The sequence below is a fragment of the Rhinopithecus roxellana genome, chromosome 9 (genome assembly GCF_007565055.1).
Source record: "Rhinopithecus roxellana isolate Shanxi Qingling chromosome 9, ASM756505v1, whole genome shotgun sequence".
NCBI classification, from domain to species: Eukaryota; Metazoa; Chordata; class Mammalia; order Primates; family Cercopithecidae; genus Rhinopithecus; species Rhinopithecus roxellana.
In genome coordinates, this window is record NC_044557.1 from 106,069,499 (window position 1) to 106,096,932 (window position 27,434).

General features: G+C 34.1%; 1 protein-coding gene across 1 annotated transcript in view; it reads right to left on the reverse strand.

Annotated features, from left to right (window-relative positions):
* Positions 1-565: 565 nt before the first annotated feature.
* Positions 566-27,434, reverse strand: part of MTBP (MDM2 binding protein) — an 80,648-nt gene continuing 53,779 nt past the window's right edge. The window contains exons 14-22 of the mRNA XM_010381471.1: positions 26,905-27,066; positions 22,021-22,138; positions 17,493-17,648; positions 13,970-14,065; positions 7,868-8,134; positions 5,560-5,809; positions 4,852-4,965; positions 1,488-1,553; positions 566-906 (exon numbers count right to left, since the gene is read on the reverse strand). Of these exons, the coding sequence (XP_010379773.1) occupies positions 868-906; positions 1,488-1,553; positions 4,852-4,965; positions 5,560-5,809; positions 7,868-8,134; positions 13,970-14,065; positions 17,493-17,648; positions 22,021-22,138; positions 26,905-27,066 (1,268 nt within the window). The 3' untranslated portion in view covers positions 566-867. The remainder of the gene's footprint in view (positions 907-1,487; positions 1,554-4,851; positions 4,966-5,559; positions 5,810-7,867; positions 8,135-13,969; positions 14,066-17,492; positions 17,649-22,020; positions 22,139-26,904; positions 27,067-27,434) is intronic.

Consider the following 27,434-nt stretch of genomic DNA (forward strand, 5'->3'; position numbering starts at 1 on the left):
GGCTCATCTGTATTAGGCAGTTATTAAAATAATGACATAAATTCACAACATATTATGTGAAAAGCAGGTTATAAATTAACACACACACAACACACACATATGCATAACAACATATTATATGATTCCAATTTTGAAAATATTTAAAAAATAATTACATATATTTTTAAAATACAGCAGTTATATCTAGACAGTAGGGGGGGATGTTGGTAATTATTTTTCATTCTTCTTTGTATTTTCTGCATTTTCCAAATTTTCTACCACGGGAAAAGATACTTTTTTTCCTGGGAGACTGTACTTAGTGTCATTTTCATTATGCCTTATTTTCACAATTTATCTTGTTTCTTAATTTTTGTTACCAAATAAACATTAATAGCCCAACAATGGTGGCTCCAGGACTGAGGCCTGTGTGGATTTTTTTTGCCAATACTCTCTAAATCGGGAGCAGTCCAATAAACTATGTTGTTGGAACACATGGGAAAAGCCATTGGCAGTATCTTACTTATATCTAAGAAATGCACGGCCTAACTTAGTACACCTAACAACAAAGACATGAATTCCAAAAAGTAAAAAAAAAAATTGTTTATTGTAATAATTAAATAACTAAGAGTAAACATTTTAAAACATGTAAAAATAACTTTAACATTAAAATATAGTAACACTGTACAAAATATGTATCTAATTAAAAATACATTTATGTAGCATCTCCAAAACTATACAAATATAGAATATATATTCATGAAATGTTTAGAAATATAACATCTATTCTTTGAATAAAGTTTAAAATTTGTTTATAATTTTCAAACTTAAAAAAGTAGCAAATAATAGCCCAATCCAATTTATAATTGTCTTAAAAAGAATGATTCTGTATCATTTCTTGGTTGTCTTTTCTAATACCCATTCAATCACCTAGGAGGAGAAAAATATGATTATAGTAGATTTCTATTGAAAATACAAGTAATAGAAAAATACACTGTAAAAACTTCAAAAGAACATGGTAGAAAAGTTAAAATAAAAAGGAAGATACTGAAATCTTATACTAAAAAACACATTTTATTTTGTAATAGAAGAACATTTTTGTTGGACTTTCAATACTGAGTATAATATCGTCCTCACTGAATGAAATGAAGATTCTGCTCCATTTTCTCACCTTTATATGAAAATATGTTTCAAATGGTCAATCAAATAAACTAAACTTTGAAAATAACTAACCAAAAATGGATTGGTTTTTCCAGCACGTCAGATAATTTATTTTTTCTTTTGCTTTCTTAGCATCACTTTGGAAACTCTTTTGTTGACAGACTAACCTATTAAATACTATAAAATACTCAGCCTATATAAGCCTATTATTAAGTTTCTTAAAGAGTTTTCACAGGGACAGAGTTGAAAAAGACCAGTAACTAATTATTGCTGCATATATAATGGCATCAGAGCAACCCTGAAATAAAATACCAATTTAATTGAATATAGTTTCTTGGGAATAACTTTACCTGTACAGCATTGTTGTTTGCTGTTTTCTTCATTTCTTCAAATAGACCTCTTGAAGTTTTAAGATCCTAAACATAATAAAATATAGCATTTTACAATATGCACATTAAATTACAAAGAACAACTCATTATTATTAAATACACTTGAGATTATCCTAAATCATTCTACAAGTATCAATGTGATTAGGGACAGACTATAAAAAAAAAATCTAAGTACTAGATTATAATTTAGTTCCATTCTGAAATATCAAAATACTCTAACCAAAATACATACACATACACATAAGTCCATCTCACTCTCATCTCCTATTCCCAACAGAGCTGACCTAAAATAACTCCCACTCTCCACCGTGAGCATCCACTAATGTTGCATGACTCAAGAAACAAACATATGGTTTGTATTTATTTATCAGGTAAAAGATATTTTTTCTTCATTTTGGCTATTTGACTCCATCATAAAGAATGACATACAAAAGGAAACTGATGTCTCACTTTTAAACATTTAGTGATTATATCAAATTACAAAGTAAAAGAAACTGAACTGTATTTAAAAAGATAAGAAGCAGTTATTTGTTGTACTTCCAAGTTACGCTCCATAAAGGCAGCACTTTCAATTCTTTCAGGTTTTTCCCTTATTTATACCTTAATGTTTCTAACTACTATGCTTATGTTGCTACTTGGTGATTAAACACTTTTAGATAGAGACTACTGATGTTAGGGAGAACAGTCATGGATTCAGGTCTCGTACACAAAACCTTCCTACTCTTCCTTTCAAGAACAGTTGTACCACAATTTTTGATTAGTAAATAGGCAGTGTTTGCGCTATTGTATCTATGTAAATACTTTCAATTGTGTGCTAATTAATGTATTATGGTTATAATTTATCTTTCTTCCAATATTCTATTTATCCTGTTAACTACCGTTAGCTTTTTTCATTTGCTCAGCTTTCCATGTATATAATTCTGGGTTTTTCGTCCCTAAATACTGGCAATAAATGGGCTAAATGTACAGCAAAGTTTTTTCAAGCCCTGAAGTATACGAGATAATCTCTCAGTTCAGCTTCCTTTCTGCTTTTGGTCTTTTTAATTAAATTTTTTAAACCTGGAGATCTTTCTCCCATAGCCTCCTCTAATTTGTTCTAGTTGCTGCCTAGGCTGGTACTATTAGGACTTGTCTTTTCCATTTTACATTAGTTTTTATTTTGTTTCGTGATTTAGTCCCTTGTTCTGTTGAACTTCATTGTCTAGCAGATTCCTCAAAAGGGTAAAACAAATTCTTTTTCAGATATTCCATGTTTCAGTGTATCTTCATTAAATCCTCATACCGGCCTGCATTCCAGACTGGGTATAGAATACTAAGTAAGTCGCTTTCCCTCAGAAGTTTCTTTTCTTTTTTCTTTTTTTAATTCTAGAAATATACATCCCTCAGAATTTGAAGATACTTTTCTACTATCTTCTAGCATACAGTGTTACTGTGGAGAAGTCCAATGCCATTCTGATTATTGATTTACTATATATAAACTAGATTATCTCCTGGGAAGCTTTTAGAAAATGTTCTCTCCATGCTAAGAAGTGTGAAATTCCACAATTATGTGACTCGCTGAAGAATTTTCATTCATTGGTTTGAACAAGCTAGGAGGCTTGTGTCCAGTCCTGGAAAAGTTTGTTACATTTTTGAACAAGTTTCTCTCTTCTAAACTTTGGGAATAAAGTAGAGAAGATTTTTTTGTTCAAAAAATGTAAAATTCATATTAGCATTTTGGATCTTCTGTATTAATCCTTCAATTTTCTTATCCCGGATTCAATGTTTTTGTCATTTGATTCTAATTTCTGATAAATTTTTTTCATCTCAACTGTTCAGCCTTTCCATCTAATTGATTTTATCATATTATTAATTTTATAGAGCTTTCATGTTTTATGCTTTTTTTTGGAAACAGCATCCTGTTCTAGTTTTATGGATGCGATTACCTTCTTTCTATGAGAATTATAGTTCTTATGAAGTTTTCTTCAACTTCCTGCTTCTTCAGAGTTCCCTTTATTCCTTTATGTTTTGGCATCAATTGTGTTAGAAGCTTTCCTCAAAGCCTGCTAATCTGTGGCTGTCTACTCATATTTAAAAGTGAGACACTAAAAATCTGACTGGAAGCTCTGTGCAGAGATTGTCACTGGTTTCTTTACAAGGTAGAGTGACAAGATGGCCATTTGGCTTTTCCACTGCAGCTTCCAGTATTTTCCCCAGTTACTATTTCCTGCACTGTCACTGAGGTGGCTGGAAAAACCTATGCATGATAGACCTTGTAGTTAACATTGTGGGAGAAGGGCATGCCGAGCAGTTGGACAATCCCCAGGTCACTTTGTAGATCTTTATTTAACTCCCCTGCTTTCTATGTGGACCCTTGCCCCTGCTTTCCATGATACCTGGTGTCTTCAAATTGTGAGCACCTCAGGTTCTGTGGAATTAACATGCTTCTCACTAGTATTCCATTAGGCACCCAATTAGACTGTAACTCTTTTCACTTTCTTACACCATGCTTCCATGTGCTTTTTTGTTATTGTTCAACATGTATTAAAAACATTTCTAGTTTTTTCTTGTCCTTTCTCTTGGATATGTGATAAACCTGCAGTTTTAACCAGGAACCCACAGATAACTGCTTCAGGTCAGAAACTCTTAAGGCTGGACATAATCTAACATCGTCTAAGTTTTAGAAAACCATCATCTGAGTGGTTGATGTGTCCAATGTCTTACAACTAGCTGATAATGGATCCAAAATTGGAAACTGAGTGTTTTGGTATTTAGTCCAGTAGCCTTTTTACTACACAGTCATCCCTTTTGTCTCTGCGAAGGACTGATTCCATGATTCCACTGAGAATACCAAAATCCACCGATAGTCAAGTCCCTTATATAAAATGGTGTAGTATTTGCATATAACCTATGCACATTTTCCCATATACTTTTAAAAAAATCTAGACATGTTCAGTACAGATGCAACATCCTTTCTTTTTCCAGAACATTTTCAATTTGCGGTTAATCCATGGATGTGGAACCCATGGATGTAGAACTCACAGATATGGAGGGCCAATTGTATTAAAAAATTAATAATTAAACATGTTTTGAAGCTTATTACCTGTAAGTCAAACACATGTTAGGGGAAACAGGATATTGTTTAAAATGTAGCTTTCTATATATGAGAACTCAAATCAAATCAAATATAAAGTATTTTGGCTTCAATTTTTCTATCTCCATCATCTAATAAATCTGGCAAGTATATCCTCTCAGTATAAAAAATACTCAAACTTTTTTTTTTATGTCAAACAGGAACATTAGAACATGAACTAAATTTTGCCATTAGTAGAGAAGATACTGTACCTTTAGATAGAACTTAGAGATTTCAAAGAGACGCTGGCTGCATGCAGTGAAACATTCATGAGTCTCGGTAATACAGTGTTTCTTCAGGGTTTCAGTAACTACTTCTTTCAGTATCTTGAACAGAACATAACATATGACTAATATTTCTTAGAAAAGCAACAAACCTATTATTTCAGCTTTAGAGTTCAATCCTGTGAATTACACAATCATTTTGCTGTGCTAAAAGACAGACATATTCATTAAGACAAAATGAGAAAAAAGGTATCTAACATTTACATGGTCAGAAGTGTCACAGGAATAAAATGTTAGCAGGAAATGACTAGAGTGTCTTAAGAAACGAACTCAAATCATGAGTTCTGAATTGAAATCTGAGTGTTAAAGTTATACACAGCAGGGATATGTAAGCGTATATTTATTTTTTATTATGGAAAATTTCAAGCATAGAAAAGTAGAGAATATTTGACACACAGAGAATATTTTATAACAAACTTCTATCTTGATGTATCTTTTAACCAGCTTCAGGTATGATTAATCTGTGGCTAATCTTGTTTCATTTATATCCCCACCTATTTTCCTATCATCCTTCTTACACCAGTGAATTCTAGACATCGTTTCATTTCATTCATAAATTTTTTTAGACATACATTTTAATCAAATTTAAAAAGACTTCCCATGTAGAACTAAGAAAAATGGGAAATAAATCTTTACCCGTGTGTGTTTCTGTGATCTTGATTCCTTAATTTGCCTTGATGTTTTTGATTCATGCACACTTTTTTGACCTGAACTGGTCTTCATAGCAAGTTTTGGAGTTTCACAGCTAGGAACTGGAACCAACGGACAAGTAATTGGTAAGGACCGCTCTGTTTGTGGCTTTCTGGATGTTACATGATGATGATGGTGATTACTGTTACCACTTGTCTGAGAAAGAAGAGACTCTGAACCTTCAGATTTCACAAGTCTACAGTAGGGGAAAAAAATCAAGAACGTAGATTAAGCAAATCAACATCTAAGTTCACTTTCTATCTTAAATGTTACCACTATATCCATTATGACATAAATTCAAGAAAAGCAAACAAAGTTTATTGCTATTACTGCCTTAAGTCAGCAATAAACATCATATTATAAAGTTGTTCCTTAGTTCTTTTTTTTTTTTTTTGAGACAGAGTCTCGCTCTGTCACCCAGGCTGGAGTGCAGTGGCCGGATCTCAGCTCACTGCAAGCTCCGCCTCCCAGGTTCATGCCATTCTCTTGCCTCAGCCTCCCGAATAGCTGGGACTACAGGCGCCTGCCACCTCGCCCGGTTATTATTATTATTATTATTATTTTGTATTTTTTTAGTAGAGACGGGGTTTCACCATGTTAGCCAGGATGGTCTCGATCTCCTGACCTCGTGATTCACCCGTCTCGGCCTCCCAAAGTGCTGGGATTACAGGCTTGAGCCACCGCGCCTGGCTCCTTAGTTCTTTAGATGAGTAACTAAAACATATAAGGTAATGAACAGCAAACTAGGATTTTGGCTAATAGAGAAAGTAACTATAAGTAATTATCTATCTATCTATCTATCTATCTATCTATCTATCTATCTAGTTAGCTATACTCTCTCTCATCCTCTAATTTACAATTTCTCAAATAAATCAGCTATGCATGCCAAGAGTGCTGCTATTTATAGATGTAATACTAATCTGTTAAATACTTATACTTTTCTGTTAAGATAATTTGAACAGAAACACCACAACCTGTATCTTCTTATACCCACGGAACTCCCTTGCAAAATAAATAATAGTGTTAAAACAAATACAAATAAACTATAAAACTGGCTCACACTTCAATCTTCCTAAAATGTTTACATTTGTTCCCGACAAGACCCAAATTTTTCTCTTTACAAGATAGGGTCTTACAGCCCTCAATTCGAGGCCACAGTGTACTTTCCTTTTAGGAACACATATATTTTTATTAGCCACAGGTCAGAAATAAGAAATACGGCTATAAATATAGTACCCCAAATGTTACCGTTGCTCTTTAGTTTTATCAGGTATAAAAAGTACCACGAATTTATAAAGTCCTCATAAAAACGACTGAGTTCTTCCATATCAGGGTAACAGTATTCTAACTTTTTAAACTATTCAAAAAAAGATCTGAAAGTTATATTTTCATATAGTTCACACTTTTTGCAAGGTTTAATTAAATACAATAAGAATTCAAGCCTTGCTTTAGATGCCAAGAACCTAAGTTTGACAAAGGTTCTAAATATAACATCAATTCAATAGAAATTAGTGTTCACTACATAAACTTCTAAGTTCTGTTCCGGTATCTGGACATTTTATTTAGTTAGCAAAAAAACGCATCCAGAAAAGTTTCATATATTATATCATTATGTAGAGTTTAAAGCTATATTTTTCTACTAAAAAACACAAAAAACTAGCCGGGCGAGGTGGCGGGCGCCTGTAGTCCCAGCTACTCCGGAGGCTGAGACAGGAGAATGGCGTAAACCCGGGAGGCGGAGCTTGCAGTGAGCCGAGATCCGGCCACTGCACTCCAGCCTGGGCGACAAAGCAAGACTCTGTCTCAAAAAAAAAAAAAAAAAAAAAAGCTATATTTTATATGTAACAGGTGTTTTAAAAATGGTACCTCATGAAATCTCTTGCTCAAGGGAACAATGCAGGCAGGAATCTGAGGGGAAAGGGAAGGAAGAGCTAACGGGAGAACTCCCATCCCCAAACAGTCTCTTCAACAGACCAGCTCAGCAGCTTAATCTATGGGATGAAATCTCCACTGTTCCACAGCTTAAAAACTTTACAATCCATTGTGCTAATGGACTGTATATTAGCATATAAAGCAAGAAACTGTTTTTTTTCTAAACCATTTTTTATAACTTATAAGCAAAATCATCAACAGCTCATAAAAGAAACTTCTTGCCATGAAGAAATTAATCTGAAAGACTAATACAAAATAAAAATCCTCTAGAGACTAAAATACTTTCTGTCGAGATACTATTTATGTGCATGTAATATAACACCTTTTTCTGGGATAAAGGCAATTCAGATCTTTAGATCTCCGTTTCAATCGGGATACTTCAGTTCGAAGTTCATTTTGTAAAACTTCTCCGTCAGGGACACTTCCAGGTTCTGACGAAACTGCAGGAGATGGAAGAGGGCTCAACACAGTAGGTACTGGAAAACTTTCTCTGGTGCAGGTGGTTTGAGTTTCATAACGAATAAGACGAGACTGAAGTTCAGAAAATCCTCCATCTCTTTCCAAAGCTTTTCGGTCGTCCAAGCAATATCTAAAATGAGTGAAAGAGCATTAAAATGTAAACCTCCATGAGAGCAACAGACTTTCCCCTTTCAATTAGAAAATAGCAGGACATTTACTTTGAGAGTTCTTGATTAATTTCCTAATAATTGCTGGAAGGTTGAGTGGCTGGCCTATTTCCCTCCCAAGTTCAATTTTCTTCTAGTTTGCTACATGACATGGCAAAAGATTAAAAAATGTGAAGTACAATCTGATTTCTCTTTCACTTGTGTTTCTGGGCAACAGATTAAGTTAATCCTTTGGCTTATTTTCAAAATAATACAGTTGCTGTTTTAATGCTTTTTAAAACTCTGCCAACCTCTGATTTCTCAGCATGGCTGATACATGACAACATGAACTGCTGTCTTCTGTTAGAAAGGGCAAGTTTATTCTCAATACAAAGATTAAAAGGGTATAAAGGCATTCTAAACTGGCTCACCAAACAGCTTAGAACATTTCAAATTTTTTCTTTGAAACTCAGTTCCCACCTGATTAACTGATTGACAGATTTTCCTTCAAACACTTCGGCTGTCTGTGCATGTGGTTTCTAGCTGAATCTGATTCAGGGCATCAATGAAATGTTAGCTCAGTGAATGCTTCTGGACTCAAAGAAATCCTAGGTTGTTAAGTACAACAAACAAGGATATCAGGAAGATCACCTAGGAGCTGTGTGACCTTGGAAAACTCTTCACTTTCTTCCCCTTCTACAACTGCATTTAAAAACCACAAATGGCTTCACATATGTGATGGCAGCACTGTACAAATTAAAACCTTTCTCTGTGATCTGTCATTTTTACCTGCAAAAGTCTAAGATACTGCCTAAAATCAGATTTTTGTATCGAAAAGATTTTAGTTCAACTCCCAAAGAGTGTATCATTTCCTGAACATCTGACTGCTTGATGGAGGTTTTAAGAACCTTATCTTTCCCTTGTGACACTTACGTATTTGATACAGACAGACTCCATGGATTTAAATCCAGGCTCCTCTACTTATTAGCTGTGTGAACTTGGCCAAATTACTTAACTTTATCTATGACTCTGTTGCTTCATCTGCAAAATGAGAATTATAGTACTTATCTGAAAAAGCTATTGTGATAATTCCTTGAATTGTATACATAAACACTTAGAATCAGTGCCTGAAACATGCAAGCAGGGCAGTCAAGAAATGTATGCTACTATTATTGTTATAATCATCATTAGATTTATTTTCTAGCACAGTAAAGCTGGCAGTATGCTGATAATATGTAGCACAGCCAGAATGTAAACCCAGGTTGGTGACTTCGGAGCCTGACTTTAACCATTTTTGTATACTATCTCTATGTAAAGTGTAAGAATCATCTTACTCATGTTCAACACATGGCTGAGCATTAGAACCATCTGAAGATCTTTTAAGAAATACCATGTGCTCAGTGTTTCTGATTTAATTGGTTTAGGGTAATACTCAGTTACTGACAGTTTTAAAAATCTGACTGGGTGATTCTTAAAAAACTACTCAAATCCATAGAAACAGAGTAGAATAGTGGTTATGGGGATGGGGAAGGTTATGGAAAGATGTAGATTAAAGGGTACAAAGTTGCAGAGTTATATAGGATGAATAAATCTAGAAATCTAGTGTACAGTATAAGGACTATAGTTAATCATATGTACTGTATATTGAAAATTTGCTAAGAGAGTAGACTTTGGGTGCTCTCAGCACACAAGAGGTAACTATGTGAGATGATGGTTATGTTAATTTGCTTGGCTACAGTGATCATTTCACTATGCATACACACATCAAAACATCTTATTATATTAAAATATTAAAAATATACACTTTTAAAAAATCCTACCTAGATGATTCTAAAGTATAACTAGGACCAAAAAATCTCTGATCTACTCAAATAGTGTAATTTAACAGGTGACAAAACTGAACTCTAAATCCAAATGTGAGTTGGCGGCAGCGCAGGGAGTAGAACCTAGGTCTCTGGCATCTCTCTAGCTAATATTCTTTCTCTAGTCTGTTGTTTTAAGAAACGTATTTCATTAAAAATCAGAAGCAACCCTAAGGGTTACTGAAGAGTCCTACTTCTATCATGGGTAATTGGTAGAATCTAGAGTAAAATTAGAACCATGAATTTCAAGAGTCTGGTAAGAGGCAATATAAAGCCTATAAGCTTGAATACAGAAAATTTTTGAGAGAAAAGATGCATATTTTGATTATAAGATGAATACTTCTTTCTACCCTAAGATTTTATTTCTAAGATGCAGATTTTTTTATTCCAGTTTTAACATCTCTTCATCACAGCTGTTCATAATGTCATAGCTTCAACTGAATTATGCACATTGTACATGTTGATGTTAATTGCCATTTAAAATATCTTTAGATTATACTATGATTTGTCATTGGAACAAACATTTACTTTGTAAATTAGAGAAAAGAAACAGTGAGGCAGGAGGCAGGGTGTATATTTGATATTAGTGAAGTAAAAATTTATTGTTGGATGAATGACCACAATCCCGTGTTTTCTTATAAAACAATAAGCAAATGTTTTATGGGTCCTAACAAAGAAAAATACCCAGAAGACAATGAAGCTGTTTTTGTTTTGTAAATAAGAAATAGACAAAATACTGCCCATCACACACTAACCAATACCAATGAAGGCAGGAGAAACTGCCAAATCTCTTGGAATAGATGAAGGAAATTTCAAAGCAATGAGAGCCTGCTGTGATCAAATGATTGTCAGAGTATGACAGAGAGTTTAATTTGCTGTTCAATAAAACAGTGCATTTTATAATTAATGGAATCTTAAATTCCAGGATAGGGTAAATAGGTGAAAAAACAAACAAGCCAACAGTAGTTAATATTTTATTTTGCCTTAAAAAACATTGTTTTGCTCCCATGCAATTAACACATTTTTTCCAAATATTCCTTTGTATCAGAGAAAGAGCTCCAGGGTTCTAAAGGCCCACAACAACATAAGAGAACTTTCTTTGTAGTTTCATATTTACTTTAAAATGTTACTTGAATTTGTTTCTACTCCATAATCTATGCTGAACATAAATCGGCTCTCATACTATACACCCAAACCTTCCTGAAAAAGACATGTTTTGGAATTCATGGTGCTCACCTCCTACAACTTTGTCAGCCTAGTCTCAATGTCCCCAGTTTAATGAGCATAAATTTGCAGTAAAAAAAAAGTGAGTCACAGATAGATTTGTTTATTTGTTTATGGGAGTAGGTAGGTAGTGGAGAAGAGAATTACTTTTTACAGTGAATCAGAATTTCATAACATTGTATGTGTATAAGTTAATAAAGCTCTGTGTAGATTTAAGCCCATCAGGGCACAGTACTCAAATAAGTCTTAATTTAACATTTTGATAAATGATCATGAAGAACATATCCTTGAAAAATTTTATAAATTTTTATATATCAAGACTTTTTCTATAGTAAATTAAAAACAGCAGGAAAAAAAAGAGTAGAGAGATGGAGATGCAGAATAAACAAAACTAAATTAAAATTTTAGGAAAAATAATCTAAATAAGATTATATGATGGACACTTTAGTCAGCAGTTAAAATGTAATTACTGTAGCTTATTTTATTCAAATCAGTGCTTCAGTGTGTTTATAGGGCCGAAGAAGTGAAAAACAGATGTGTCCTGGGGTATTCTGGCCATGTAGCAAAGCGAATGTTAATACTAGTACATTTTCTCAACAGTGAACACTATTTTTCATAATAATATAAACACTGTTGACTGGTTTCAACTTTCACATTCAAATTAAATACAAAACAACTAAAATTTTTAATTAGTTTCCTTTAATAGATTAGAAGGTCCTAATATTCTTATCAAAGTGGGGGAGATACTGCTGTATAGCTGATGGAATAAGAAGGAGAAGTTTAAGTACATATATATTTAAAAACACGAAAGTAAATAGCGGAGAGCTCAAATTGAGAAGGACCAAATCTTCATAGTAGAGTCAATATTTTATATTGTGACAGTTAAAAACATTGACATAAGATATTTTTTAAAATGAGAGATAACCACCAGGGAAACTAAACCAAACAAAATATTTTTTTTTCTAAAAATTGGGACTGCAGGTAGGTAGTAATAAGGAAAGGAATTGTTGGTTTTCCTTATAAACTTTTCTGTAATGTTTAATTTCTAGGTCTTTAATAAAATCAAAAGGAGGAACACAGAAAAATACATCCTATTAATCAAATGTTTATATAGTGGAACAAGATGTTCCCACTTACATTTAATAAACTTAGTATAAATGAAAAGTAAAATTTTGGGCCGGGTGCGGTGGCTCAAGCCCGTAATCCCAGCACTTTCTGAGGCCGAGGCAGATGGATCACTTGAGGCTAGGAGTTCAAGACCACCTAGCCAACATGGCTAAATCTTGTCTCTACTAAAAATACAAAAATTAGCCAGGCATGGTGGTGCATGCCTGTAATCCCAGTTACTCGGGATGCTGAGGCATGAGAATCACTTGAACCCAGGAAATGGAGGTTGCAGTGAGCCAAGATTGTGCCACTGCACTCCAGCCTGGGCGAAAAAGTGAGATTCTGTCTGAAAAACAAAAAAGAAAAGTAAAATTGTGTAATCAAAGCACAGAAGGATATATGGCTAAAAATATAGTTTAAGTAAAAGCTTAAGCTAAATTTAAGGCTATTTGGGAAACATCCCTACCTTTTTCATGTTAAAGGGAGAACAGTAATCCTCTTAAACAAGAAATCCTTTAGTCAAATATCAGAACTAAAAAGATGGATCAGGTGGCATTTCTTATCTTTTTATAATTTAGTAGTTATCTGTGAGTTGCCTATCTGTTCACAAAACAATTTAAAAATCTTATCTTACCATTTAGATTCAAATCAGCATTTCATACAGGACTTCTTTTAGAAATAATTCATTATTGAATGTTATACTTCATATTGCTAATTTCAAAGTCTTCAAAATCTTTTTTTTTTTCTGAGACAGGGTCTCATTCTGTCACCTGGCTGGAGTACAGTGACATGGTCATGGCTCACTGCAGCCTCAATCCTCCCAAAATCAATCAATCCTCCTGCCTCAGCATCCTGAGTAGCTAGGACTACAGGCACACACACACACCACTATGCCCAGCTAATTTTTGTATTTTTTTGTAGAGACAGGGTTTCACCATGTTGCCCAGACTGGTCTCAAACTCCTGGGCTCAAGCAATCCACCTGCCTCGGCTTCTCAAAATGTTGGGATTACAGATGTTAGCCACCGTGCCTGGACTCAAATTCTTATTTCAATTATTTTTCACACAGACAGATATTTAATGTTGTTGGATGTATCGATATTTCATTCCTTGTTATAGTTGAATAGTATTGCTTTATACAAATATACCATAGTTTATCTATTTTCCTGTTGATATCCTCCTAGGCTCTTTCCAGTTTGAGGATATTGAGAATTAAACTATTATGTGCATACTTGTATAAGTTTTCTCTTGGAAAAATGTCTAGTATTGAAATGCTGGGCCCTATCTAACAATTTCTGAGCAACTATAATGTAATTGGTGACCAGGAAATATTAATGTGACCCATAGTGTGAATATACATTTATAACATAGGGACCAAACCAATTTTGATTAAAATATCTAGTAGCTAATAACAGGATGCTTAAATGCTGCTAAGCTTATTAATCATCAAGTAACTTCTTCAACAGAAGACAAATTATTTTTGTATGCACTGCTTTGCTTTTTGAGGTTTTTGACATATCCTCTTGGTCTCTGTCTCAATTTATATCATTTTATTAAAGTCACTCTTCCCACAAGACAGACTGTATCAACAACATACAGAAGAGTAAAGTACAAATTAAAAACTTACTCAATTCCATGATAATGACATACTGAGGCTTTCTCAAAAGGTAAGACCTGAAGTTTCCCAGGACTAAGTTCTGGTGTCAAAACAAAAGTCTTTTCCCTGAAACAAAAAGTTTTTCATTTGTATTCAAAGTTTATTCACTGACAAAGAGAAAGTTAAAGAAAGTATCTAATGAAACAAATCTGACTTTTTCCTCTATAACTGAATTTTATATGGGATAAAGGTTAAGGCACACCAGAAAGTATAAGAAGGAAATGAAGCAAGGTTAGGCCTTGGCTTTCATCACTTACATTTTCTGTACTTCAAGTAGGTTATGATGTTATTTATTGCACAAAACTATTCTGAGAAACGGGTAAACAAAAGTGGAATATGATTTATAATGGAAATTTAAGAAGCAGTATTATTTATTTCTTTTTTTTGGAGTCTCAGTCTGTCACCCAGGCTGGGGTGCAGGGGTATGATCTTGGCTCACTGCAACTTATGCCTCCTGGGTTCAAGCGTTTCTCCTGCCTCCTCCTCCCCTACTCAGGAGGAGCTGGGATTACAGGCACTTGCTACCATGCCCAGCTAATTTTTGTATTTTTAGTGGAGACAGGGTTTTACCATGTTGGCCAGGCTGGTCTTGAACTCCTGACCTCAAGTGATCTGCCAGCCTCGGCCTCCCAAAGTGTTGGGATTACAGGCATGTAATCCAAGAAGCATCCAGCCAAGAAGCAGCATTATTTCTAGAAGATTTTTTCCTTGGTAGAGTAAACTAAACTTTAGGCATTTAGTTAAATCCTTTTCTGCAGGAAAATAATTAAAGTCAACTTGAATCTTTGGTAACAATAAAAGTATTTACTTCCTACTATCACACATGTGGGACCCAGATCTTTCTTTGCTTGAGAATGTAGTCATTGACACCTACTTTAAGAGGCAGCAACTTTTTAAGTATCAGAGGGTATAGAGACTGCTTATTTCAGTTCTTTTTCTGAAGTAGGTTTTCAATCAGCTGGCATGTTAGAACTAATCATATGTTGAGTTTATATAAAATATTCATGCTCAAGCCTTTCCACACCTAGAACTACAGAGATATATCAAAATCTGGGAAAGAAGAGGGTCACTGCAATTAGATTAAGCTCTCTGGATTATTCTGATAAATTGTCCTTCTCTGAGTTGGAAACCACTGTTGTAATGTAATGGATCATGGTACTGAAGCTCAGAACTTCAGGAAATGGGGAAATTATGCAACAGTGGTCTTTAAATAGTTATAGGGAAAATGAAATACGAGGGGCTGACCGGGCATGGTGGCTCACGCCTGTAATCCCAGCACTTTGGGAGGCTGAAGCGGGTGGATCGCCCAAGGTCAGGAGTTTGAGACCAGTCGGGTAAACATGATGAAACTCTGTCTCTACTAAAAGTACAAAAATTATCCAGGCATGGTGGTGTGGGTCTGTAATCCCAGCTACTCAGGAGGCTGAGGCAGGAGAATCGCTTGAACCCAGGAGGCAGAGGTTGCAGTGAGCTGAGATCACGACACTGCACTCCAGCCCCCCCAAGTGACAGAGCAAGACTCCGTGCCCCCAACAACAACAAAAATAAAAATGAAAGAAAGAAAGAAAGACTGACCAGGGGCTTGAGTTCAGAAGAGTTGGAAATGGTAGGTAGAAGGGCAAGTAAATAGTAGAGTACTAAGAATAAATTTGCTGTCACATTTTCCCCCCTACGGCATTAGTAATGAAAACTGTCCTGCCACTGAAAATTATCTAGGGTACTATGATAAGCATTTGAAATCATTACATTAAAATGTAAGATTCATACCAATTAATGAATCCTAAAAAGCAGACATTATATTCAAATGCATCCATTTAAATTATTCCAAAAAAGTAACACTAGTAAATTATAATGACCCCAGTATTTCGATGATTATTAAACTAACTTTGTAAAATGGAAATCTTTAAGTATCTAGCATTTTACTTCTTTCCTTTACCATACTGTCTTCTCATTTCTCATATCAATCGCCCTCAGCAACCTTACCTATTTTTGTTTAATTTCACTTACAAGTTTTTCTTTCTAAAATAAACATGTTGATAAATATGTCAATGTTTATTATTTCCTTGGTATATACATGAGTCATATTTGTATTTTAACACAGCATTTTGGATGGCTTCTTGTGCTGGTAAACATTTAATAAGAGCATATAGGTTCCTGATTTATTACCATGAAAACTCATCCTTCAACTTTAATGTTAACAGAGGATACATTTGACAGCAATGCAGTTATTTACTAACCCTTAAGAATCACATCAAATTTTCCTAAATAAGTCACCTACAATTAGTTTCCAGAAAGAACTAACTTTGTCTCCTCTACAATGCATCTAGAAAGATATTCTGCCAGAAAGAGTACAACTTACATAAATAATTCAGTTTAGGCAAACTGACTGACTCTGCCAGTTTGTGCTTAATGATTTCAAAGGACAATAATCCAATTAACTAAACAGATAAAAACATGTATATTTCTTTACTTTCTTGATTCCCACAACAAAAGGTTATCCATCTTTCAAAGTTATGAGAAAAAAAATTACTCCAAAATTACATAATTTTTATGTCATTAAAATCATTAAGTCATTAAGACTCTCAAATTTTCAAAGTTGCTCTTTATCTCTCTCTCTAGTGAATATGCACATAAAGCAATAATGTTCCAGCAATATTTCTGAGATGTAATTGCCTTCGAATAACGCCTTTCCAAAATTCACCTTTAAAGGCAATATTTATCACAGTATAATTCAAATTAAGCTTGTAAAAGTGATCAAAGTGATCTACAATTTTTAAGGGCTTTTGGAAGGTTTTCAAAATAATGAATTAACAATTAAAAAGACATTAGAGTAATGAGTAAATTATTCAATTCTCACAGGTATTTGATGTCACAATTTTATGGGCAATTTTGTCAATGTCAGCAACATGCAGCATTTATTAACTAGTAACTTAGTGAAAACTGTCTTGGAAGTCAAATTAGTTGTAAATTATTCATGTAGACACTGAATTCTTACTTGGTAATGTGATAGTTTCAAAAGCGTTTTTATTATACTTTCCTGTTCTTCAGGTGAAAGGTCATGCTTTTTGTTACTATTAGGCATTTCTGACAATGCTCATGCTGAGTACTGGCAATATCAACACTACAGTAACACAGAAAAGAGAACTAAAAACAAAATTTTATAAGTCAAAATTCCAATTTTTTATTAGAAAGTATTACCTTTGCATACCAAATAGAAGCTACTGACTTCTACAGAGAATATAGTGAGTTTGCTTTTCTTATTCCTGTTTCTCATAAGAGAAATAAAAGAGAATATAAATTCAATACCACAAAATAGTAGGATATTTTGCTAAGGTAAAAAGTGAAGATTAAGTCCAACAGACAAATATTGGGATCAAACTTATAAATTTTCCCTGAGTAGCATAGGACATCAATTAACTAAGGAAATGAGACACAATTTTATTTAAAAGTAATTTTTAAAAAGTTAACTGTAAATTATAAGTTTATAACCTACCCCTTTTGAATGGGTAAAGGTTGAAGATCTCCAACGGGTAATCCATCTGAGGTAAAGTACTTCAGTAGTTCTTTAGCATCCAATAATGTGATTGAGTCCCGAGGACCCTCTTTGTGGCCCAGCAACTGTTCAGATGAATGAGGTAATGAACCACTTCTGGGAAAATAATGTTATGCAGATTTATTAAAAGTGGATTCAATCCAGAGAGAAGCCAGAGTTAGAAAAAAAAAAGTAAATTCAAATTCACCATAGGAACCAGAAAAATACAACAGGAACACTGGAGAATTAAACATTTAGGAAAGATAATAAAGTAAAATATTTGCAAATCACTTAGTTTCTAACTATATTTTTAAAACTCTTTAGGTCACAATAAAACTTGCAATTGTCATGTCAACAAGTAGTATTTTCACTACTTAAACATAATTACACTATCTATTAATGATGACCTATTATTCAGTGGTGTGAAGTTACCAATTCTATAAAACTTAAATCTAAATTCTCTTGTATGTTCTGAAATCCCACAATAACATAAATTTTTGAGGGAAGCAACTGAATGTTCCAATTTTCCACGAACTGGAAAGATTACTTGAAGCACAACCACGAAATGAGACAATAATCAGAAATCTCCCCAAAGTCTCTTGTAGCCATGATTATGACATTATGAATAAGCACTGAATCATTATTATATACCTGAAATACATGCAGGACTTTATATTTTTTCAAACTACTTTACATATAATATATTCTTAATCCTCACAAGTTTCCTTGAAAAAGATGGAATAGGTCTTGTCTCAAAATGAAATAATAACTAAAACTAAGTACTTTGTAAAGTGAAAATCACCACACCAAGCTTAAAAAGCAATCATTGGCCGGGCGCGGTGGCTCAAGCCTGTAATCCCAGCACTTTGGGAGGCCGAGACAGGCGGATCACGAGGTCAGGAGATCGAGACCATCCTGGCTAACACAGTGAAACCCTGTCTCTACTAAAAAATACAAAAAACTAGCCGGGCGAGGTGGCAGGCGCCTGTAGTCCCAGCCACTTGGGAGGCTGAGGCAGGAGAATGGCGTAAACCCGGGAGGCGGAGCTTGCAGTGAGCTGAGATCCGGCCACTGCACTCCAGCCTGGGCGACAGAGCGAGACTCCGTCTCAAAAAAAAAAAAAAAAAGCAATAATTATTCCTACTTGTCAAGTAAAGATGCTAACATACAAAAGGTTATATTACAGACTCAGGGTGATACAGCTATTTAAAATGACAGAACTAGACTGACTCGAAATTAGTTACTATTTCTACTCTATCACTCTATAAATGACAAAACAAAAACTCACAGAAAGTTTTAAATACTGGAAAGTGAAAAACTGTAGTTTTAGTTAGATGTTTCCAGTTAGAGGTTTCACTATGCACTGAATCACAGATCACCATAGCTCTGTTACCATAGCATAAAGGAAATATTTTAATGTCTATACAGAAAATTAATTTCCTAACTTTATATTAATTCAACTATTTCCTGATAATTTTATTACTCAAATTAAGCATAATTACTGATAATGATATGATTAAAATATTGACATTACAGTTTTAAACATATTTCTATACATTAAGGGTCAATAAATACTGACAGTGCCTCTTTCCTCTTCCTATTCCTTTGTTTTTAAAGTGAAAATATTAATCTAATAAAAACAGTCAACAAAACACTCAAATTTTCTCTGGACATCATACTCCAGCAGGGTAGGAGCTATAGAATGATTCTAATTTGTAAAGATACAGAACCATGTGCCTATCTCAGTGTCAGCAGTGATGGCCCAGAATAATTTAGTGCTGGGTGAAGCACCAATGCTTTCTGCCTGCTGATACCCTAAAGTATGCCCTAAAGTGAAGCCTGACAAACATGCTCTACCCTGGCTCTCCCTTCTCCTAACATTAACATAAGTGAGAGACGTGGGGAACAGGACTAAACCTATGGAAAGAAAATACATGCCAACTACCTATAGAAAGCAACATGGTCCTAAATTCCTAGTTATGAACAGACAATCAAGGACCACCAGACACTGGAGAAAAATTACACATAAGAGAAAAACACCAGAAGAATAAATAAAACAGTTGCAAATGAAAATGAGATAATTCAAGAAACAGATAAAACAAGTTTAAAGAAAATTCTAATTAATATCCTTATAGTATCATCTCAAGTCTTATTAATAAAGGAATAGGTTGCTAGAAAAAATACAGAATAACAAGAGAAAATTATTAGAAATTTAAAATATGACTATCAAAAATTTTAACAGAAAAGATGAAAACAAAGGTAAAGGAAATTCCCAGAACATAGAGCAGAAAAGTTAGAGATAGAGTATTAAGAAAAAAATGAAATTAAGAAACATCATTCCAGAATGTTTAATATTAATTAAAACAGGTATTTCAGAGAGAAAAGAAAAAAATAAAATGAAGGGAAGAATAGTATTGAAGAAATAAGATATTTATTAGAGCCACAAAAAGACAAAAGACTTGAATCTAAAACATCTCATACCATGGCCTCTTGTAATTTCAGAAAATTAAAGAAAATAGAAAATTGTAAAAGTTTTAGAGACAAAATAAAATACCTATTGAGGAACAAAAATCGATCTGGTATCAGACTTCTCTTTAATATATGAAATCCAAGAAAATACAGAACTAATCTAAAACGTAATCAAAAGAAATACCAGGATAACAAATACGCAGGTAGAGTCAGCCAAGTTAGAATAGGAACTCGGAGAGAAGAAAAACAAAATTAAGAATTGTATATTGCAAATAGCATAAGGTTTAGAGATAGAAGATAAAAAGGGAAGAAAAATAGGGGTGTTAATTACTCATCTTTCCCAGTGGGAAGTTATAAGATGTCATCTAAAATTGGTAGGCAAGAAATTGAGGTTCTGTTGTGGGGAACCTGTACTTTTCTCACTCTTCTTTCTTGTCTTCTTCTGCCTAACCTATAAACACCAGGGATTCTTAAGGAGTGGTCTTAGCCTCCATTTCTTTTCTCCTCATGGTCTCATCATGTGACTTATCAACCATCATGTATTTGGAAAACTCTACTGATGATAACTCAAATTGAGTGAGTTCCAGATATCCCCACAGTCCACTTGTTATTTCCACTTGGATAATTCATAGATCAAACGTATCATCCCTAAAGAAGAATTCTTGATATTTTTCTCCCCAAAGCTGTCCTCACCCTAAGTTTCCACCCATTTACCCCAGAAGAACACCACTCACTCGATTGAAGCCAGAGATCTAAATCATCTTCAATGTTTCCTTTCCCTCTATTCCACATCTAATGCATCACAGGAAGCTTTTCACCAGCTTACCACCAACGTATCTCCCAAATTTGTTCCCACTACTACTGCTCTAGTTTGAAATCGGTCATCTCTCACTTAGCCTACAAAAAGAGCCATCTGTCTCTCTGCTCTAATCTCTCCCTCCTGAAATTTATTTGCCGCAAGAAAGCGAAATTTTTGCAAAATCATATCCCATCACTCTTTCATATGAAATCCTTCCACCAATGCACTTACAATGAAATCCGAACTGTGTATGAGGACCTATTTGGTCCTGTGTGACTGAATGTACTTCACCCATTTATCCATTAGGTCTCAGTTCAAATGTAACTTCTAAGAGGTCTCCCTGACCATCCACCTCATCTAAGCGAGTACTACCACTTCCCTGCCCACAACAAATAACATTATTCTCCCCCAGTCTTTTAATTTCACTCATTACACACAGAATAATTTACAATTATTATATTTACTTGTCTAGTTACTTGATTGCTGCTGTCATTAAAAGGTAAGCTCTAGATGAGAGGGGCAGAGAAACAGCTTGTTCTTCCTCATATTCCCAGCGCCTGACACACGGTTTGTACTCAATAAATGTCTGTTTCGTGTGTATGAAACAAAGTTATAGCAAGTAATAAAATACTATCCATGGAGAAGCTAAAAATAAAAATGTGATTTGTAATATTTGGGAGAAAAGTAATGTAAGAGAGCTTAGCTTCTCCTCTTTTATTCCATCATTTAACAATTATGTACTAAGGGCCTACTATGTACTGAACCAAAATAACAAAAACAAAACAAAACAAAACAAAAAATCCTGCCTCCTATAGTTCATTAATAGGCACTGTACAAACATATATGAATGTAAAATAGGAAGAGATCAAAGTGGTTCAAATGAGGCGAGTAGTTCTACTTCATTTTACATGTTCTTGTAGTAAGATTTTTTTATATCTTCATATACTGTGTATGTTTATTGGAGACAGTCTGAAAGCCTATACACCAAAATGTACACTGTGATGACACAGACCTAGAAAGTACAAGTGCAGGGCAGAGCAAGATGAGTACTTCCTTTTTAATTGATATACTACTCTAGTGATTATCTATTCACAGTATGTATTTCTTTTATAATAAAACTATAAACTGCTCATATCTCATAAACATAATTTAACTACTTTAAAAAAGAGTTCATTCAAATTACTGAGCTATCACGTGCTTTACTACAGATTCAAATATTACCTCATTTTTTGTTTCGTTTTTTCAAAAGTTTCCAAATTTTGAAGAACATGCCTTTCTGGCCATTCCAGAGGATTGGTTTCCATTAGACTTGAGGAATTAGGTTCCACTGGACTAAAATCTAAAGTGAAAGAAATACACAAAAGTCTGAAAAGTATTAACACACTGAATTTTGCTAATAAAAATGTGTATTTATAGACACATACATACGTATGTGTAAGTGTGTCTATAAAGGTATACTTATCTTAGGCATTTATTAAAGACCTCTCTGATGGCCTAAACTGTGCAAAAGGCCATAGAAATGTTTGTTGCAAATAAAAATAAAATATCACCTCATAATAAAAGTAATAAGTTAAAATTCACAAAATTGTCTTAGCACTATTTAGGACTCCTATGGAATAAAAGCATAACTTTGCTATTTTGGGTGAAAATAGTTCTAAATGGAAAGAAGATAACTCTATAGAGAATATATTGGATATTCTGTGTGATTTTCATATTATAAATAGGAATTAGCACAAGTAGACCAAAACATTCATTGTTTAAAAAGAGATTACCTTATTCTCAAAACTACAATAATAATAGATAAGTTATGATGTTCTGATGTCCTGAGAAACCAAGATGCTTAAACATACACACCTTCAAATCACTAACATTCAATGTTATTTTCTAATAATCAAATATTATATGTAAGAGTGTGCTTATCTTTCTAGATAATATGCTGCAGTGAACTAATATTGAGATTGCTGATAATATTGAGATTTTCATTGAAAACCTAAAGGGACAGTTTCCGTTCTTATTAGAAATTATTATTAATAGTATTAATATATTCTAACTGTTTTAACACTGGCAAAATTACTAACTGTGCTACTTTTTGTATTGCAAAACTATTTGGTTTTAGAATTGTTTTTGAACACTGTTCTAATAAACTCACTGAGAATTACTGAACATTAGCTATTTGGCTAACTATCAACATTAACAAAAATACTCATTTGAGGCCGGGCGCGGTGGCTCAAGCCTGTAATCCCAGCACTTTGGGAGGCCGAGACAGGCGGATCACGAGGTCAGGAGATCCAGACCATCCTGGCTAACACGGTGAAACCCCATCTCTACTAAAAAATACAAAAAACTAGCCGGGTGTGGTGGCGGGCGCCTGTAGTCCCAGCTACTCGGGAGGCAGAGGCAGGAGAATGGCGTGAACCCGGGAGGCGGAGCTTGCAGTGAGCTGAGATCCGGCCACTGCACTCCAGCCCGGGTGACAGAGCAAGACTCCGTGTCAAAAAAAAAAGAAAAAAAAAAAATACTCATTTGAGAAAATAATGATTTGGTAGAGGAATTTTTTTTCCCCCAGAGACGGAGTCTCACTCTGTCGCCCAGGCTGGAGTGCAGTGGCATGATCTCAGCTCACTGCAACCTCTGCCTCCTGCGTTCAAGTAATTCTCCTGCCTCAGGCTCCTGAGTAGCTGGGATTACAGGTACATGCCACTATGCCCAGCTTAGTTTTGTATTTTCAGTAGAGAAAAAGTTTCACCACGTTGGCCAGGTTGGTCTCGAACATCTGGCTTCAAGTGATTCATCCACCTTGGCCTCCCAAAGTGCTGGGACTATAGGCGTGAGCCATCATGCCCGGCCTGGTAAAGCAATTTTTAAACAAGAAACACAAATGAAAATGAATGCAAACTGCTATCTTACTTTCTTTTACTTATTAAACTATTTAACCTTGAATAGTTTAAAATATTTTCAAAACCTGTATTGAATTGCCCTATCTAAACACCATCCAAATACAATACTTCACATTTTTTAGTAAAGGTGGTGAAATACTATTTTAAAGAGTAATGAGCTTCATAATAAAATAATATGCTGCTGAATATCAATGTGGCTTTCTACTAAAAGTATAAAGAAAAATATCACTTACATTTCTGCACAGCTTCATGCTATGAGTTCATAAAAGAATATAAGCAATCTTAAATAACAGTAAACATTAAATTGTTCCTAAATATTTCAATATAATATACAGCCTAAAAAATAAATTACATAGGCTAAATATTAAGAAATAGGTGGGAAAACATTCATATGTGTCATGTCTTTTGTGGAATCATTTAATACAATTCTTACAATAAAATAAAACGCAATATTTCATTTATGTGGCAGTCAAGACACTGGGCTATGCTGACAGCCAAAAAGCACAAAGGCTCTCTGAGAAACCAAGAACACTGCTTTAAAAAAAAATCACTTTACAGGAGAAACACAGAAATAGACAATAGAACCAACACAATAGGGAAACAGGGAAAACTGACCTATAAAATCAAAAATTACAGCAAACAAAAAGAGATGACATTATGTGGTTAATGAATTCAGGCCATTATAACCTTATACACTTAAATATGAATAAACCACAAAGAAAATGTTATATTACAAATTAATGAAGCAAGAATTATAAATAAATGCCAGAAGATTCCTTTTAAGTGTTTGAAGTAATAAAATAATGATCTGATAGAATTACCTGGAAAACTTATTTATGCAGTGTGTTGATGTGCCCAGTGGTCCCATGCAAAGGAGATAGTTATTGTAGTTATTGTATTATGAGTTCAGCTACCACATTTGACTTTGTCAAAGTCTTTAGCAACTTTGTGACAATGTGTAAATAAATGGTTATGTTAGGCATTTTCTACATACTGACTTGTCACTTGTTACACATGCTAGAGTTTTTACCAAAAAATGAACAGATTAAATAACTTTATTAATTACTAACAATTAATATGGATGCTTGCAAATGAGTCAGAATATGATATCTAATTGGCCGTAGTGTTTCTTTCATTATGTAATTTACAGGTAGACGTATTTATTCAAATCAAAGTGACAAAAGATGTTAAAAATCGCAACTTCATTCTTAGGAGTCATGTTCAAATGTATAACCTGTCAAATTTCAGTTCAGGTTCTAAAAATCTTCCAAGTTTCTTTCATTTGTTCAATACATACAATCTTAAAATGTGATCCAATAATTTTAAAAAACATTACAGGAAGAGAGTATAACAGAAAACAATGGAAACTGGGGAAGGTGTGGGAAAGTCTCTTTGAGAAAGTGACATTTAAATCAAGATCTGAAGAATGATCGTCAGTTAATCAGGTAAAGGCTGGAAGAAAAGAATTCCAGGCAGAGGATACTGCATATATAATGTTCCTGAGGCAGAAAGAAATGTAACGTGTCCAAGGAAAGAAAGGACTTCCTGTGATAAAAAGGAAACAGAAATGTACTGGTACTAGAATAAGTATGAAGCCAGATATCATTTAAGGTTTTTACAAACTATATGAAGGTTGATGCATTCTATGTGCAATTAGAAGCAATCAAGAAGGTCTGGGCAAAGGAGTGACATAATCTGACTGTAGATTGTGTTGATCCTTTGCTCAAACCTTTTTGATTTTAAGATGAGCTCTCCTGCAGCTCAGTGTCAAGCGTCCTTTGTACAGGTAACTTTAAGATATATATCCTTAAACTTATATAAAAGTCCTAGCAATTATTTGAGCCCTTCCTATCTTTCAACCCTTATCTCCCATCCATATCCTCTGGTAAGCCAATCTCTCTCTTGATCTCGGTTTGTCTTTTCTTACCTCCATGACCCTGAATATGGTGCTTCTACCTGGCACATCTTATCTTCTCTCTATCTAGATCTTATGCATCATTCAAGACCTACATCAAGTTCCTTGGCTCCTAACCAGCCTTCATGACTATTCTACCCTACTTGCAGTTCTCTCCTCAAAATTCATATTTATTTAACCAGCACTTACTTTATACTAGGCAACTGCCTAAGCAATTTAAGAATAATTAATTTAATCTTCATAACAACCTATGTCATCCCTAATTTAAAGATAAAGAAGCAGAGGCAAAAAGATCAGAAAACATGCCCAAGGTCACATAGCAAGTAAGCTGCTAGTCTTGCTCCAGAGTCCATGTTATACATGGAGCTATGGTCTCTCACTTATTGAACACATCCCCCATTTACAAGTAATCTAATAATGTCTCCAGCACCTTTCAGATTACTCTGTACGCTATTTAACTTGGGTACTGATATGCAATGGTGATGATAATGATAAAACAAGTAACATCTTTTTTGGTGTTTGTGTTAAGTGTTTTACAGGTATCAACTCATTCAATCCTCACAATAACCCTACTAATCCTCACAATAATCCTAATAAGTGGGTTATATTATTATTCCCATTTTAAACATGACGAAACAGGCATAGAGATGAATAACTTGCCTAAAGACATTTGGTTAGCAAGTAACAAAAGTGAGATTTGAACCCTGACAGTTTAGCTCCACAGCCTGTGTACTTAAACAGGGTTATTCAAATTTATCACAACACTGGAACTCAGGAAAGCAGAAAGAAATACAACTAAATAATGAAATGATTTCCAGCCGTCTAAGTGAAGTCTGACTGTTCCTCCCCTACCGAATGTTAAATATGCGTCATCTTATCATATGGACTTTTAGCTCTATTAAATTTACTATGATTACTATGATTTACTAGATTTTGCTTTCCACACTTTGTGGAAATGTAGCTTAATAGAAATTCACACATTTCAGTAGCTTAGTAAGACTAAAGAGAGGCATCATCTTAAAGTGCTTCTTCCTTTGCCCAAAAGCAATTACACTGAACACAGTTAATGAAAAAAGTTACTAGAAAATTTACAACGTTTAAATAATGAGTAATACAGTTCATCACATATACATACATACTTGCATCTATATAAGTATCTATTATTATTTAAATCTGTGAAATATATTTTGATTTCACCAATACATTTTATAAGTTTTAATAATAAATGTCATAGTTGCCACACACACACACACATACACAAAGAACTAAAATTTAAAGTAATAAAAAACTTACCATTTAGTATATTGAAGGTTTTAATTTTGTCCATCTTTCTTGGAATCATTTTAGGAATCACAGCATCAAAATAATCTAAAAAGTGTTTCCTTGTGAGTACTAACAGGCTTTTGAGTTCAGCAACAGAAACTGTTTCAGGCTGTTTTGCCAACTTTCTCCTTTCTATAAGACAAATCAATACAATTGACTTATTTTTTTTCTGCTTTGGAGCTCATCTACTACTCTTTTGAGGAAAATATTTTCAGAAGTAAAACAAGTGAATTTCTCTAGTAAATCAACATTCCTGTTTTCAAGATTGTAGGCCTTCTTTCACTTTAATCCCATTTGTAGTAATGGGAGAATTTCCAGTTATGTGAGATAAACAGAAGTAATTCATTGATACTATAAGTTGATAACAGATAAGGGTAGGTTTACAAAAGCCTTCAGAAATATATTGCAGAGCATTAAAATGGTCTTATGTTCATGTTTATGCAGAACCAAAACTCGTTAGACTTTCAGTTAAATACGGTAGCTTGGCCACTTCCGTTTCT